The sequence below is a fragment of the Eurytemora carolleeae genome, unplaced genomic scaffold, assembly GCF_000591075.1.
Source record: "Eurytemora carolleeae unplaced genomic scaffold, Eaff_2.0 scaffold1639, whole genome shotgun sequence".
In the NCBI taxonomy this organism is placed as follows: Eukaryota; Metazoa; Arthropoda; class Copepoda; order Calanoida; family Temoridae; genus Eurytemora; species Eurytemora carolleeae.
This window is the reverse complement of record NW_019397528.1, coordinates 13,089-29,604: the sequence shown is the minus strand read 5'-3', so window position 1 is coordinate 29,604 and position 16,516 is coordinate 13,089. Positions and strand designations below refer to the sequence as shown.

The 16,516-nt window shown below is 33.6% G+C and overlaps 1 protein-coding gene across 2 annotated transcripts; it reads left to right on the top strand.

Annotated features, from left to right (window-relative positions):
• Nucleotides 1-4,379: 4,379 nt before the first annotated feature.
• Nucleotides 4,380-16,260, top strand: LOC111714738 (uncharacterized). Of its 2 annotated transcripts, XM_023489902.1 has the most exons (14): nt 4,380-4,790; nt 5,272-5,322; nt 6,676-6,721; nt 8,292-8,479; nt 8,880-8,935; nt 9,251-9,300; nt 9,473-9,516; nt 11,674-11,893; nt 12,738-12,801; nt 13,549-13,639; nt 13,922-14,032; nt 15,051-15,228; nt 15,464-15,585; nt 15,709-16,260. In XM_023489902.1, the coding sequence occupies exons 1-14, from the start codon at nt 4,410-4,412 to the stop codon at nt 15,874-15,876; spliced, it is 1,770 nt and encodes a 589-aa protein (XP_023345670.1). In that variant the 5' UTR covers nt 4,380-4,409; the 3' UTR covers nt 15,877-16,260. The 2 variants fall into 2 exon arrangements, with proteins under 2 accessions (XP_023345670.1, XP_023345671.1); XM_023489903.1 differs by lacking the exon at nt 5,272-5,322.
• Nucleotides 16,261-16,516: the final 256 nt, after the last annotated feature.

Here is a 16,516-nt window from a genome sequence, read left to right as displayed (position 1 = left end):
TAGCTGTCGACAGTTTCACCTATTTTTCTGCGAAAGATTCCTGGGAATTTCCGCGGATTCCCAGGAATCTTTCCTGTTAATTTCCGCAAAATTGTTACTTGCAGGTACCCCTTTTCATTTTTCCGTTACAGTTCCTTTAAATACAATATGAATTTTGCATTTTTGCTACAACTTGACCAATTCCAAGTGGATTGGACCATGTATGAGACTGCAGTTAGGTAACCCGAATAACCCGACATAACCTGATATAACCCAACGACCAATTCAATAGTTCAAACAAATATTCACCGACCGATGTTTGTTATTCTGTTACATAATTTAAAAATGTCAAATATTCAAAGACGACATTTAATCATAATGCTTTTTTCAATTGAGCCCGTTCTCTCTATGATCTCTACAGATAGTGGTGTACTACAGAGTTTCCCATATCATATTAGATTATCTCTAATCTTTAACGACAAAATAAACCCTTAATACTCGAAAAACTTATCATTTTCCGCAAGAAAATTATTATATAAGCCTTATGTTATTTTTCAAATTGATTTATTCTAATTCAATTTTCTTATTAGCCCATCGCAATTTTAGACCCATTGACGGTCTAATATGATGTGGGACACCCTGTAGTTTACGTAATTCTGGGACGATTTGTTGGCCGTTAGATGCGGTAGATGTCTCAATAGAAAGATAATTTATCCGTACATTTGACGACCGATATAGAAGACGTCAAGTTGTCGGCCATTGTTGTAAATGGAAGGAACGGCTTCTGGCGGTAGAGCTGTTACCTTGTCTCTCATTGGTCAGATTTAACAGATGATTGAATATCTGACCTATCACAGGCGGCAGGAAGGAGGCCTCTGATTACGCAATTCTTCGCGGAAAACTTAAGAGAAGGATTATAGGATATTTAAATTTTCAATGTTTATTGTAAGCAGAAAGCAATTTCGCAGCATGATCGTTGGACTTCTTCCTGCAAATTATTTAGGTTAATTTGAAACCGAAAAAGTGTTCACGAAAATAATAATAAATAGGTCGGTTAATATATCGGTACAAATCAACATGTTCAGCTTCATGATCAGTTTATTTTCAGACACAAAATTTCGCGCGATCAGATTAAACTTTAAACCATCGTTTCAAGATTTAAGGGTCTGTCCCAGGAACGAATTTTGTACATGACCATTTATTTTTCAGCAAATTTATTATTTATTTTTTTGTTATTTAGGGTTAGGTTAGGTTAAGACACTTTCTGGGCCTAGCGCCGTGGCTAGGATGGGCTAGGGGGCCGAGCGATGCGGCCAAGGGTTAGGTTAAGTTAAGACACTTCCTTTCAGACCTATGTACAAAATTGATAGGAGGGGGACACGGGNTTTGTTTTGTTTTTTATTAGGAAGCCTAAATTGAAAATTTGTTGATTATTTTTATATTATAAATTGTGCCATCCCTTATTATATTGCTTACTTACCGTTGTGTCATTTTATGTAAAATTTAAATATTTTAAGGAAATGACCATTTATATCACTTCTCTCTTTTTTTAGTAATAAAAATGCCAACTAGCAGAGCCCGTGTGTTGACCGTCTCCAACCTAGCTATAAATATGATAGAGGACAGATTGACGGCAAACAGTATATTCAACCTGCTCCCAGGGGAACCAGGGGTGTTCTGGGAGATATCAGAGACAAGGAAAACTCATTAAGTTCAAAAATATAAGATTTTTTATTTTATTTCACAAAAGATATTTGTAGCAAGCCACATCGGAGTATGTGGCGCCGAATTTTTTTTACTCGCAGAAATTTGAACTGACCCTCCAATTACAGATTTTCATGCCTATCTTAGTAAGTATATAAAAGATTTCAAAGAAGAGGGACAGAGGGGAGTTGATTTTTTAGGAAAATATATAAAATAAATATATTTGTTTTTATTGTTCAGGTTGAAGAGAAATTGAAGAAGGAAGATAAGAAGATGTATGTTTTGAAGGACGAGGCGTAGGAGATTTACGTCTCCGGAATAAATATCGCAGTTCCAGAGATTGAGGACATCGACAAGGTCAGTTGATTTCAAAAATGTTGAATGGATGTTTGATTCCCATACCTTTTTAACCTTTAAATTTAATAATAATGAACGAGATAAATGAGGTACCATTGTGATTCGGGACATGTCACTCTAAAATTGGAGAATAACTTGAAACTACAAAAAGTTCCGTCAAATTTAAATTCGCATTTTTTGTCATAAATTAGACTTTTCAGTTACTATAACTTTTGTTCAACCCCATTCAAGAACTTCTAGACTAGATGTAATACAAATCTATATAATTAAACTAGACATTAAAATATTTATATATGTTGCGTATAGCCGGCCAAACGGCTGGACCGATTGGGCTGAAATTTGTTGTGGGCACTCTTGGGTGGCCGGGGGGTGTTATAGGATAAAAAAAATCGATATTTTTTTTCCCAGTTTTTTTTCAAAATCTTTTTTTTTCATGGGCAACGCCGGACCCTTCAGCTAGTAATTAAAATAAATGTAATTTCGCGGATTTTCAGGATGATATTGGAGATCCCCAGCTTGCTGTGGACTATGTTCAGGATATCTACAAGGTTCTTGGAGAAGGAACAATCCACTAAACAGGAATATCCTGCGGGACAAACGGTAGGTTACAGGGGAGGTTGGTCGGTTGATAAGTAGGTATAAATGGAGGGGAGGTTGGTCGGTTGATAAGTAGGTATAAATGGAGGGGAGGTTGGTCGGTTGATAAGTAAGTATAAATGGAGGGGAGGTTGGTCGATTGATTACCAGGTTATGGAGGGGAGGTAGGTCGGTTGATTAGTAGGTTAAGGATGGAAGGTAGGTCTGTTGAATAGGTTATGGAGAGGAGATGGGAGGTAGTTCGGTTGACTAGGTTAAAGAGGGGAGGTAGGTCGGTTGATTTGCAGGTTATGGAGGGGAGGTAGGTCGGTTGATTAGTAGGTTAAGGATAGGAGGTAGGTCTGTTGAGTAGGTTATAGAGGGGGAGTAAGGTTACAATGAGGATGTTAGAAGTCCGCTTAGAGAATGTCAAAACATTAATGCTAATGTTAAACGGTCTTGAAATTCATAACTTTTAGATTTTTATCAAGTAGGTTATAAACATACTGATTTCAGGGGTTTTTAAAAAATGAGTATTTTGTCTTTGAATTGAGGAAAAAATGGTTTTTAGAAATTTTTGGGTGAACAGTAGAAAATGGGTGAAAGAACTTGTCTGTTTTTGTTAATTTATCTAGACTATCCCTTAACTATCAAATATTTCAAAACCCGTTTCCACTCTTCAAAATAGACGTTTTAATTCTTTTTCTGCGATTAGAATTAAGATTTAATCAACACTGATTTTAAAATACGGAGGGTCATATTTTTATAAATATACTTTCCTTGTCTGTTTGTTTTTGTTTATCGTTTGAATGAATAAACGCCAAAACGGCTCAACTGATTGGACCCCTATTTTGTGTGGGACCTCACATGACCGAAGGAAAGGTTCATGGGTGATAAAAATTTCATAACTTACCTCCAACAAAATTCGATTTTAATTAAATTTTATAAAATCCACTAACATTTTTTGTTATTGTTTTACTATGATACAAAGATAGAATGTTCACAATTAAATAGAAGATGGGCGCGAAGCACCCTTAAAGCCTATTGTTAATAAATTTTGACATTAAATAAACCTTCCCTGGGGATTAGTGTGATGATCAGTTTATTCGTTTATCCACGTTTATGGAATACAAACATAAAAGCAAAATATTTAAATATATTTTTGTTTTAGATCACTCTGACCAAACGGCAACCAGTAAGAAGGAGAAGAGGAAACCTGCTGTAGCGGAGGCTGAGAATACTTAACCAAAACATCCTCGTCTGAAGGACACACAGCATCGAATCCGACCTTCTCATGAGTCCTGGCTGAACGAGTGCAGGGGGCGAATTCGGAGAGAACTACGCCACGTCACACCCCTTACAAGAAACCATACTCCGCATACCGACCATATAGGGCGGAGAGAACTACGCCACGTCACACCCCAACAAGAAACCATACTCCGCCTACCGACCATATAAGGCGGAGCTAAGAGACGAGGGAACATTCAGGAGATCTCCCAGATTGTTATAAGAAGGGTGTCCGAGCATAATATTTAAATATGGAAGACTGTTTTATATGGTTTAATTCCTTATTGTATTCTCTTCTAAATGTTAACATAAAGTTGTAGGATACACTGCACACGTTTTTTAATAGATTTTATCATTTGATAAATGTTAGTGTTTCGATTTCTTGTAACTTAATTGTGATAAAAAGAATTTGTTTTTGGATTTTAGAAAAATACGACGTTTTGTAATAATTATAAAATATGACCTAAATTTAAGGTTAAGATTTCGCTGTTTTTCAGATTACAGCAATGGAAACCAAGAAAGCTGATTCTGACGGGTTGAAGTTTTCAGGGGAAAATTCTAAAGATGAAGAATTTTCAATTGATGTTAGAGAAGGAGGTAATAATGGAGATATGTCGACTGAAAATGGAGAAAATTCTTCGGGAAGGAGTGAAAAATCTATCGGCAAAAGTGAAGAAGAATGCTTGAGTGTAAGTGGAGAGAAAGTGTCGAGCAAAAATGGCGAAATACCCTTGAGCAAAAGTGGAGAGAAATGCTTGAGCAAAAGTGGAGAGAAATCGTTGAACAGGAGTGGAGTTAATCCTGGAAATAATTCTCAAATTAAACCTGAGAAGAAGAGTGCAGAATCATCTGAAAATAAATCTGGTGGACCTCCAGGAACTAAAAAGGAATTTTATCCAGCTATCGTATCGAAATACGACTGAAAGAAAATTCTAATAAAAATGGATTAAGGAAAGACAAAATAATAAATAACTGCACTTAGATCGAAACCTTTTTTCGAATATTTTTAAAGTTTATTAGGGTTTCCTCAGTTCTAGAAAAATCTTTCTTTTGTTAGATACTGAATTTAAATTTGTGCATGAAGCTTCTAATTCGCTGTATAACATTTTTTTCTAGGTTAAGTAGCATAATTGATATAAGTAAAGTAACACAAATATGATTTGAATGTGTTGTTTTGTCAAAAACAAAATTATTCTAAAAATGCAAACATGGCAATCTTAAAATGCACGTGTTAGGTATTTGGATTTTTAAAATTCAATTTTCATCTATAGTTGTCTCTCTTTATTTTATTTAGCCTAAACTCGGAAAAGTTTAACAAAATCTATTGAAAAAAGGATAAAAATAACGAAAATGGATAAAATCTCGAAGGTATTGATTACAAGCCGTTTATTTAAACCCACAGCTGCCTCAGTTGCCAAAGTAAGAAAATAAATTATTTTATTCAAAGTAAGAAAAGTTTTCAGTGGTTTAACTTTAATTTTATATTTTACTTTTAACTGGTTTATAACCTGTGCTTAGGATCCATTTAATTTTGATGATTCGTATCTGGATTCTGAATCCGCACTGGAAAAAAATGGATCCGGATCCAAGTCATCTCTTAAAGATTTACTGAATTTTTTAAACAAAAAAAATTTCAAATTTTTTGTTTTATTTTTTTCGCTTATTATTATCCTAAAACTTACTGAACCATTCAGAAATGAGGACTTTTTTTAACTTCTCTTTTTTCAAAAGTTCAAATTTGAGTTTTAGGAATAAAAAAGTTATTTTCTTCAGTTTTTTGTTGATATTTTACCCCTTAAAGCCCGATCCGTGGATCCGCAATCTGCATATTTTTTCGGATCCGGATCCAAGAAGCCAAAATCTTGCGGATCTGTTGGATCCGGATCCTAAGCACTGTCAGTATAACAATCCGGAAAAAGTATCAGAACAAAAATAAATATAGAACCATACTGTCTGGAAGGCGTAAGACCTTTCTCCAGACATTACTTTGAATTATTAATTTCAAGTTTGAGGAGTCGAGAGTAAGGAGGTCAACCTGAAAGTCGATTTTATTTTATTTCTGAGAGATTGCAGAGCGATTTCCTTATAAGGGGTGATAGATCTTAGACTTTAGGTTCATATGGTTTATGCAAAAATATCAGTTTGATTAAGACCACTTTTTCATTCAAGCTTTAATTGTTAACTACAGTTTACAAATAAAAAAGAGAAGCTTTTTAAATTTACAGTTTCTCCTTGTTTCTATGTTTTTGTGTATCCATGTTGTTTTAAAGATCTTAATATAAATCAAAATTGAAAAAAATATCTTTATTATATTGATATAATCGCTTAAACAACTATAGTAACCCTATTGACAAGGCTTTGTGCCAATTTGTAGCCTAATAAATCGGAAACCCCCATTGGTTATTTTTCTTGGAAATTTCATGCTCAATTCAGACTCGACAACATAAAAAATTGTACAAGGCAAACTACTAATAGTCTAAAAACTTTTTTTTTAAATCGTTTATTTTGTAAATTCTCGCTCGTGCTCTAACTTATTACATTTGCAAATTTGTTAATGGTTTTCAAATTAATATTCAGCATAAAATCCAAGAAAGATATGACACGAAATTCAAACAAAGAATTGCTATGTTGTGAATTTCTAGTTTTTAAATAAAGTCCTAAATCGATGACCCCTATCGCTTAGTGCATTTTTGAAGTGTTTCACGTACTACCTTTTGCTTAACAAACTAGTCCTTAGAAATATATTTACATCTCTAATATTTCCCTTTACAGAGAGCCGGAGCAGAAACTAAAAGAAGAGGAGGAGGGCCAGTTAAAGGTATTTTAAGAAGCGCAAGTACTAACCTGTCCTAGTCCAAAGCTGGACTTCCAGATCTGAAACATCAGATCGTTAAACTCATGATACATGATGTATTGAAACCAGCTTGCTTAGGATCCGGATCTGTTGGATCCGCAAGATTTTGGCTCCCTGGGTTCGGATCCGCAAAATTATGCGGATCCACGGATCCGGTTTCAAGGGGTAAAATATCAACGATAAACTGCAAAAAAAAAACTTTTTTACCCCTAAAACCCAAATCTGAATTTTTGAAAAAGAGAGATTATACAAACTTTCTCATTTCTAAATGGTTCATCAAGTTTTAGGGAAAAAGTGAGCGAAAAAAAAATAAAATAAAAAATTTCAAAATATTTTTTGTTAAAGAAAATTCAGTAAATCTTTGAGAATTAACCTGGATCCGGATCCGCACCAAAATTAATTAGATCCTAAGCACTGATTGCTAAAAAATGAAGAATATATTCAGGTAAGCGAAGGGTGAAACTATTGTATCGAAAATGTCAAAAGTTATGCAGTGGCAAACTTGAAGCAACATTTAGAAAAGAAAAAATTTGATTAATTTTAAAACATGTTGATATGGGTATTAAAAGTTGCGTCTTGAACCGATGAGTACCGTCCATTTAGTTTGTTCGTTTCTTGATATTACAAAAATTGTAATTGTAATTGTAAATTTTTTAACNATAATTATTTCTTATTTCTTATGTAAACACCCATCTTGACGAAAAGGTTAAGAAGAAAAACTTTAAACAAAATTCTCAATTTTTGTTTTTAATGTATCTAAAGAAAATGATGATCGGCTTAGGAAATTAATATAACAGAGTCTTAAGATTTTAAGTTTTGATCCGATCCGACACAGTTTATAAGGGTACCATTGTGAATCGGACCAGCCACTCTCATCAATTTAGGGTCACTTAAAGTTACGTATACAGTCCCTATAAATCTGGTTTTAAAATGGTATAAACACATGAGAAGGGTGCACCTTTCTTCCCCTTTCTTGAACAAAAACATGACGTTTTGATGTTTCTCTCTTTGAGCTATGATGCAATATAAAACAGCTTAACAAATATAACAATATTTGCATAGAATGTTATCCCCTATTAGAAAGGTTTAACCCTATTCAGGCTTAACCGACGTCAGGTTTAATCTGCAAAAAAATTACAAAATTGCAAATATTTATTGCGATATCAAGTTATGGAGCAATAATGTACCATAACAAAAAGTGCGCGAAATATGATAAATTATACATTTTTGAAAAGCCTTTGCCACGGCGAATTCAAATATGCAAAAATATTTGCAAAATTTTCTAAAACTAAATTTGTAAAACTGAAAAGAAAGACGAAACTACAGAGAGTTGCCAAAATAAAATTCCTAACGTCATTGAAGTTGCTCTGACACATATGATTTGAATTCAACACTATAAATAGTTTTTTTTCCACTGAATTACTGAGTTTGATTTCTCGTTATAATTATATAAAATAAATGTTAGTGGCAAATTGTGACAGGGAAAAATGTAGCTTATTCGGTTTACTATTGAAATAAAAACAAATTTTTTCAGGATTGGTTCCTGTCTCTACTAGAGGGGGAAAACCTGCCAATGTATTGACCGGAGTTCGATCAATGGGAGGGGGTGGAGTACGGACTGGTAGAGTTCAGGTGGGACTGGGAGCTATGGGGGGTCCAGCAACTAGGGCGGGACAAGGAGGTGGAGCTAGGATTGGTAGAGGTCCCACCAATGGAACTCATGTAAGACATTTTTCTTTAAAAAACATATTTAAGGATTTCCGGATTTATTTGTCGTTTTTCTCGCTGTAATTTAAGTCCACAACGGTAAACTTTAAACTCAAGTTCCTGATCTCTAATGTGGAAGATATCGTCATTTTTCTGGCTAAAAAAGTGTTCAATTCTAGTAAAACCTCCATTGTTTTCAGAATGAAAATTTTTTTATCAGATAAGCATGAAAATCTTACTCATGTTTGACCAGACAAAGATTTTAAGGATAAAGCATACTCAGCCATAAAAATTAAGGCAGGGGGCTTTGCTAACTTTTTAAACCCTTAAAATCGAGACGTTAAAAATTAGAAACTCAAATCTAAGGAAATGTATTTGTTATATCTGTAGTGTATAGTGTATAGTGTTTATCTAGGGAAACGAGGAAGGAAGGGAAAGAACACCTGAAACAATAATCAAAAATCCCTACAGGTCGGTGCTGGAAATAAAATGAACTGAAATATATGTTACTGGGCTTCCACGGTTATTTGTGTCCCTTTTCTAATTAACGGATGCTTTTCAAGCTGTCAGTTTTTTTTGGTTAATGTCATTTCGCGGATTTTCTTTTCTTATTGCGTATTTTCAAATATTTCCATATCCTACCCTAGGTCAAATGAGTTGTCGTTTGGACGTTTATTGGATACAAACAGACGAGCAAAGTATATATAGTAGATAGATAGAAGGAATTGAGGCATTCAAGTTTTTGTTGGATCGCAACTTCACTGTTTTTATTCTCTCTTGTTTCAGAGGGTCATCTACACCAACTGAGGGTGAATATGCTTCAGTTACTGTTTTAGGAAAAAAATACTCAACAGTTAACAACTTACAAATGAAATTTATAAATATGTGGAATTCTATAAATTTTTGTTTACGTTCTATAAAAGAAAATTGTAGATTTTAAATTTTAAGTTTTTGAAGTTTTTTTGTTATTTTTTACAAATATTTTATCTTGAGTGTAATTGAGGACAGATTCTTGGGATGCCAGCAGGATATGTACTTTTCCCGGTACACAGGTATATTTCTTCATATGTACTCAGTACATAGTGTTATTAGTACACAGGTAGCTACTCTTTTATGTACTTAGTACTTTTTTCAGCACTTCTTACAGCAAAGTAATTTCACCATTTTCTCTGGTGTGAGCAAAAATTATGCTTATCTTTCAGTTTTTGTCAAATGCAAGGATCTAAAAGAACTTTTTTAATCGAATGTCTATAACCTCAATTTTTACAAAAAAGGGCAGCATGCAGAATTTCCAAATTATTTAAATCTGAAGATTTTCTCTTAATCTGGTTAGATGACCTAAACTGGAGGCTGCTTGCAAAGATCAGCCTCATCTAATCTCATCTAAACTCAGCCACACAAAATGTGTTTGATAAAGAAATTTTGGAAAATTTCAAATGTGATATTTTGCTGAGAAATGTTTTTTTAAAATAAATTTTAAAGCTAATTTTTAACTTAGGGTCCAATGACAAAAGGATAGAATAACGTTCACACTTTTTGTTTGTTGGTACACCCTAACGTACAGTTTACATCATCAACTTATAGCTGTACACATACCCTTCATGTGTACAGTGTACCACTGTACACCATTAACTTAAAGCTCTAAATAATACCCTTCATGACAGTGTACACCATTAACTTAAAGCTGTACACATACCCTTCATGTGTACAGTTTACACCATTAACTTCATGCTGCAAATAATACCCTTCATGACAGTGCACACCATTAACTTAAAGCTGTACACATACCCTTCATGTGTACAGTGTACATTAACTTAAAGCTGTACAGATACTCTTCATGTGTACAGTTTACACCATTAACTTCATGCTGTAAATAATACCCTTCATGACAGTCTACACCATTAACTTAAAGCTGTTCACATACCCTTCATGACAGTGTACACCATTAACTTAAAGCTGTACACATACCCTTCATATGTACAGTGTACACCATTAACTTAATGTTGTAAATAATACCCTTCATGTATACAATGTACACCATTAACTTAAAGCTGTACACATAGCCTTTATGTCTACAGTGTACATCATTAACTAAAGCTGTACACATACCCTTCAGGTGTACAGTGTACATTACTTAAAGCTGTACACATACTCTTAATGTGTACAGTTTATACCATTAACTTCATGCTGTAAATAATACCCTCCATGACAGTGTACACCATTAACTTAAAGCTGTACACATACCCTTCATGTCTACAGTGTACATTAACTTAAAGCTGTACACATACTCTTAATGTGTACAGTTTATACCATTAACTTCATGCTGTAAATAATACCCTTCTGGTGAACATTGTAAACCATTAACTTGAAGTTGTACACATAACCTTCATGTGTACAGTGTACACCATTAAATTGAAGCTGTACACATACTCTTCATGTGTACAGTGTACATTAACTTAATGTTGTAAATAATACCCTTCATATGTACAGGGTACACCATTACACCATTACATAATGCTGTAAATAATACCCTTCATGTTGACAGTGTGCACCATAAATTAAAGCTGTACATAATACCCTTTATGTGTACAGGAAAGGAAGATGTTGGTAGATAATGCTCTTTATTTCTTAACATTAAAGACATTTTTGTGACAGATTTTGTAGGATATTTTATATTTATACTTTATATTATATTTGACAGATTTTGTAGGATATTTTATATTTATACTTTATATTATATTTATAGGCTATACTATTTTTGGCAGATTTTATGGAAAGAACTATTTACGGCAGATTTTATGGAAAGATACCATTTACGGCAGATTTTATGGAAAGATACCATTTACGGCAGATTTTATGGACGAGATACTGTAGTAGATTTTATAGACAAGATGCTATTTACAGCAGATTTGTGGGCTTTGATACTAATTGTGTCAGATTTTATGGACGAGATACTGTAGTAGATTTTATATACAAGATGCTATTTACAGCAGATTTGTAGACTTTGATACTAATTGTGGCAGATTTTATGGACGAGATACTGTAGTAGATTTTATAGACAAGATGCTATTTACAGCAGATTTGTGGACTTTGATACTAATGGTGGCAGATTTTTTGTGTATAAAATTTGTTAAGTAGAGAAACCCCTGTATTTTATAAATAAAAATCAGTTTTGTTTTTAATCCGTCCTTAATTTAAAATTTATATAGACTGCTGATCTTTTGAATGAAACTGCTCCTGTTCCAGTCAGTTCTCTTCCTTTCCTCTCCAATCCCGGAGCTTCAGCTAACCCTGGAGACCTGGAGTCAACCCTACTCCCTGAACCAACCCGTCCTGGTTTAAACACAACCCGGAAAACTACCATCAGAGGAAGACCTAGACCTCAAACAACTTATAAACCGAGAAATCCAGCGCAAACTGCTTTCAAAGGAAACTAATCATCGGAAATAGTTATGTTCACTGGAAAACCGTTAAAAAGGCAACAGAATCAAGACATAATTTTGTAATTGTATATTTGGACCTAGCTCCGATGCAAGAGTCAATCAAAGAAGGCGGTTGACGTAATTTTAAGGGTCCCCCACTTATTGTTTGGCGTTTCCTGTTAACAATGGTAACCTTTAAATCTTCGTTTGAGAAAAGGGATTAGGATATCCATGTGTTTCTATCTGAATATTTATTTTATGAGTCATGAGTCGTGGTTTTCTATAAAATTGACTTGCAGATGAGTAGAAAACCGGCAATTCCTCGGATTTATTTTTAAATACATCTAGGAGAACTCCTGCGTTTTCTAAATGTATGAGTGTATTCCATGTTTAAAGTCTTGTAAATGTAAATCGGATATGTTTCCTTTTTAAACATCTGGACAGGTTCTTAAAATTACGTGCCTAGTCTCTTTGATTTCAAAATGCCATGAATATTAGACACCAATTTTAGAAATTTGGAAATAAAACATGGCTAAGACCGTCAATTTTCTTTTTCTTTGGCATAAGTAAAGGACACTTTAAGTGCTCATTTTCTTGGTAAAGTCTTGGCTTTTTTCGTTCATCTTTCTGCATGCCTTTCATTACAAAGTTTCACAGATTTTCCTCTTCTCATGGGTGGATTTTCCTCTTCTCATGGGTGGATTTTCAAACTATTTTTAAATCCAAATAGTTGTGCAGCAAAACTTTTATATTCTAATCCTGCATTAACCTTTCTCGGGAACTATGTGAGATACCACAAAAAAACGTCCTAATCGGTTCAGGCGTTTTTCTGATGATGTGAATATTTGCAGTAGCAAATACAGCTTTTAAGCCTGGAGTAGTGTTTGAGGAAACCCTAGACCCAGAAGACATGAGGTAAATATCTATCAGAGAGTTCAACTTGTTTTTTAAATGGACTGTAATCGTAATTTCAGTGGTTCTCTATGCAAAGATGGCAATGATGAAACTTGAAACCTTCATCTGATCAAAAGTGTAATTATATCGTAATTTTTCTGACTAATAGAAGTGGTTAATTATGATGGTTTCTTTATTGCTTCTTAAAAAGCAAAAAAAATCACTTTTGCAGAGAACCCGAAAATTGAAATAAACAGTTTAAAGAAACAAAAACATTGATCTCTAATTCATACTTGATCAGACAAAGCTTTTAAGTGTACCGTTGTGCTTTGTCATCTTTGCATGGAGGGTCACTTGAAATTATTACACGTATAGCCCTTTAAATTGTTGACTGAAAATCATGTTTTTAGCTCATAAGTTACAAACACATCTAGTATTTCTATTAATTCAATTATTTTATTATAAAATTATTTAATAATTGTTACTAAAAGACGAAGGTGTAATATTTTTTTGACTGTCGTTTATTAAAATTATTGCCATTTTTTAACAATGGTGGGATGATTAAAAAATTAGCCTGGAGAACTATATTGAAATGATTTAAATACTTTTTTTCTTGATCTAGTAGATTCGATTCGATTCGATTCGATTCGATTCGATTCCATTCGATTTGATTTGATTCCATTCGATTCGATTCGATTCGATTCGATTCGATTTACAGAATTAAATTAAAAATCTGCTGATCTAACTTGTTAATTCTTGAATATTTAGTGAAGAAGAATACGACCTAATTTACTCAAGATACATCCAGTCCCAGTATATTCTACTTGCTTCCAAAAAGGCACTTGAGAGAACAGAAAAGGTTTTTTTATCTCAATCATATAAACTATTTTAATACCATTACCGATAATTTTCAATAATTTTATTCTGTCTTATAATAAACATTTGTATCTATTTTTTTTCTTAAATAGCTATCAGATCTCCGTTTTAAAGTTTTTTTTAATTTTTTAGGGAAAGTTCTTAGTATTGTTAGAGGTATATTTATTCCTCAGACACCTGAATCTTTATGGGGTGGGGGGGAGTGTAAAATCGATCCACCATAAATTGCTCGCATGTGATTTTGTTAAAAAGTTTGTTGGTTAAGGAATGTGAAAGGAAGCTCTTTGAAGGTTGGAGGTTACTGGAAGAGAAGAGATATCAGACAATCACTAATATGCAGGAGCTGGTCAATATACAGCTCATATCAGATATACAGGTATACCAGGGTATATACAGGATCTGGTCAATGTACAGCTCATATCAGATATACAGGTATACCAGTGTATATACAGGAGCTGGTCAATATACAGCTGATATCAGATATACAGGTATACCAGGGTATATACAGGAGCTGGTCAATATACAGCTCATATCAGATATACAGGTATACTAGACTATATGCAGGAGCTGGTCAATATACAGCTGATATCAGATATACAGGTATACCAGGGTTTATACAGGATCTGGTAAATATACAGCTCATATCAGATATACAGGTATACTAGACTATATACAGGAGCTGGTCAATTGTAGCTCATATCAGATCAGCTCATGTTGCGTTTTTAAAACATATCCTGGTTTTGAGACAATTACTCGAATTCATATCAATGTGAATTTTAAAGTATTTACGCACTTACGTCACAAAACAAGATATTAAATAAGTTAAAATACAAACAAAGTGTTCTTTTGTAAATAAAAAAAAATTACGGCATTGAGAAATAAAATTATTAATTTTATTTTGTGCTTACACTGTAGATTTAATTAGAAATGCAGGAAACTAAATCAACTTTTTTTTCTTATTTAACAAATAAAATGTTAGAGCTAAGATTCTAAATATAATTCAGCAGTTAATTTAGGCTTCATGAAATAATTTTTTCTCTCAGTGATTTTTTTTGTAGTAGTGGGTTTTGTCTCGATAACGCGACAATGATTCAAATTCAGGATATGTTCGAAAATGTAAAACCTGACATAGTTTTGAAACCGGTCAAGGGGTTTTTAAAAGAACTCCTTTTATGATTTTGATTTCAGAAAATAGTTTTAATTTGGGAATTGTTGTCCTTGTGATGTTTAATAAAATATTGGTTATAAATTTAATTATCTACTTTTACTCTTGATATGGGCCGGGATCCTAAAACCCCAGTCTTTAAATTTGTGCCCATTTCTAACACTCAATGTTAGAAGGGCCGAAAATGCAAGAAAGCCCCTAGATTTAACGTTTCTTTTTTTACTTTTAGGACATCTTGAACACATTAGGTCCTATAGTTCTTGGAACTAAAGGACATGAAAGAGAAGGAGAAGAAGATGGGGGAGAGGATGGTGGAGGTCTGAAATCCCAGCTATTGAATACTGGAAACATGATGGTTGAGTTGTTGGATGGATTACAAAACCTTGATCATAATATTCAAGTTAAAGGTACTTACATAGGATCTCTTTTCTCGCCACGAAAAGGATCTCTTTTCTCGCCACGAAAATTTTCGCTAAGTTTTGCTCAAATGATCGATACTTTTGTTTTCGTTTTTTATCGAAATTTCGCGGAAGAGATAAATCGAAAATTTAGAAACCCTATACACAACACAGAAGTTCTGATTTGATTGAATTGCTGTCGCATCTGTTTTTTTTTATCCTTATTAATTGTTAAATCTTTCAGGAGTTTCTATAGACCCCAGAGAAAGGCAGAAGACGATAGATGCTATAAAATCATTATTGAAGACCTTCAATGCGAGAATACCTGAGAGTGCAGACAAATCTCAAACCCTCAATAAAATGGAGGTAACAGAAATCTCCCCTTACCTCCCTTACATTACGGCATGGGGGGGTGGTATTTTTTAAATTGTAAACCTTTATACCTTTTGTAAAAATGCTATTTTCTTTGTAAAAAATGCTATTTTTTAGATGATTTCCCGGTTTTGTGAGTCTGGCGAACGAATGAGTAAAGCAAGCGATCTTTGCTCCACCTTGATTCAAGCATGTCAACGGTTAGCTATGAAGGAGGCGAGCTTGAAGCTTAGTTTTAAAAACCTTCAACCTCCGATCTCCGACCCAGCTCCTCCACAAGGTTAACCTCAACAGCTACCCCTGGAAACCCTGGCCATGCCTATATCTTGGGGTTTGGAACCTTCAAAATCTATCTTAAAAGTTTATTTCCAATCACTTCTCTTGTCGGTCTCTCCTTGGTCAGTGGTCAGAGGTCACCATTGTAAGAAATGAAGGACAGGCCGGTACAGTAAAATTTAAGTTCTAATTAAGAAAATTTTGTAGAACAAGCTTCTAAATTCAAAAAATTAACTTATTCATTAATTAATTCAAAACTCAGATTTGAAGACTTATTTACCTCCTAAATCTATTAAATGAATTTTAAAAGAATTTATGTATCAAGTACTCATAATTAATATCTATGAAAAACCAACATGTAAATTCTTTTTAATAAATATATTTTGTGATATATTTAGTTTATTTTTTCTACTGAATTTTTATTTATTTACTCAACTTCTTAAACAAAACATGTTTCTGAATTGTGTACAATACTAAATACAGCCTACAGGTGTCTCTGAAAAGAATGCGTTTAGGCTTTTTAATTTGCTAAAGATCGTTGTGCTGTGTTAAGAAATGTTGCTAGATAAATGGGGAGGTCGTCGATAAAACATTTTACTAATATTCAGTTTTAACCTGAGTGTTAAAAATGGGCCAAGTCTGCAAAGTT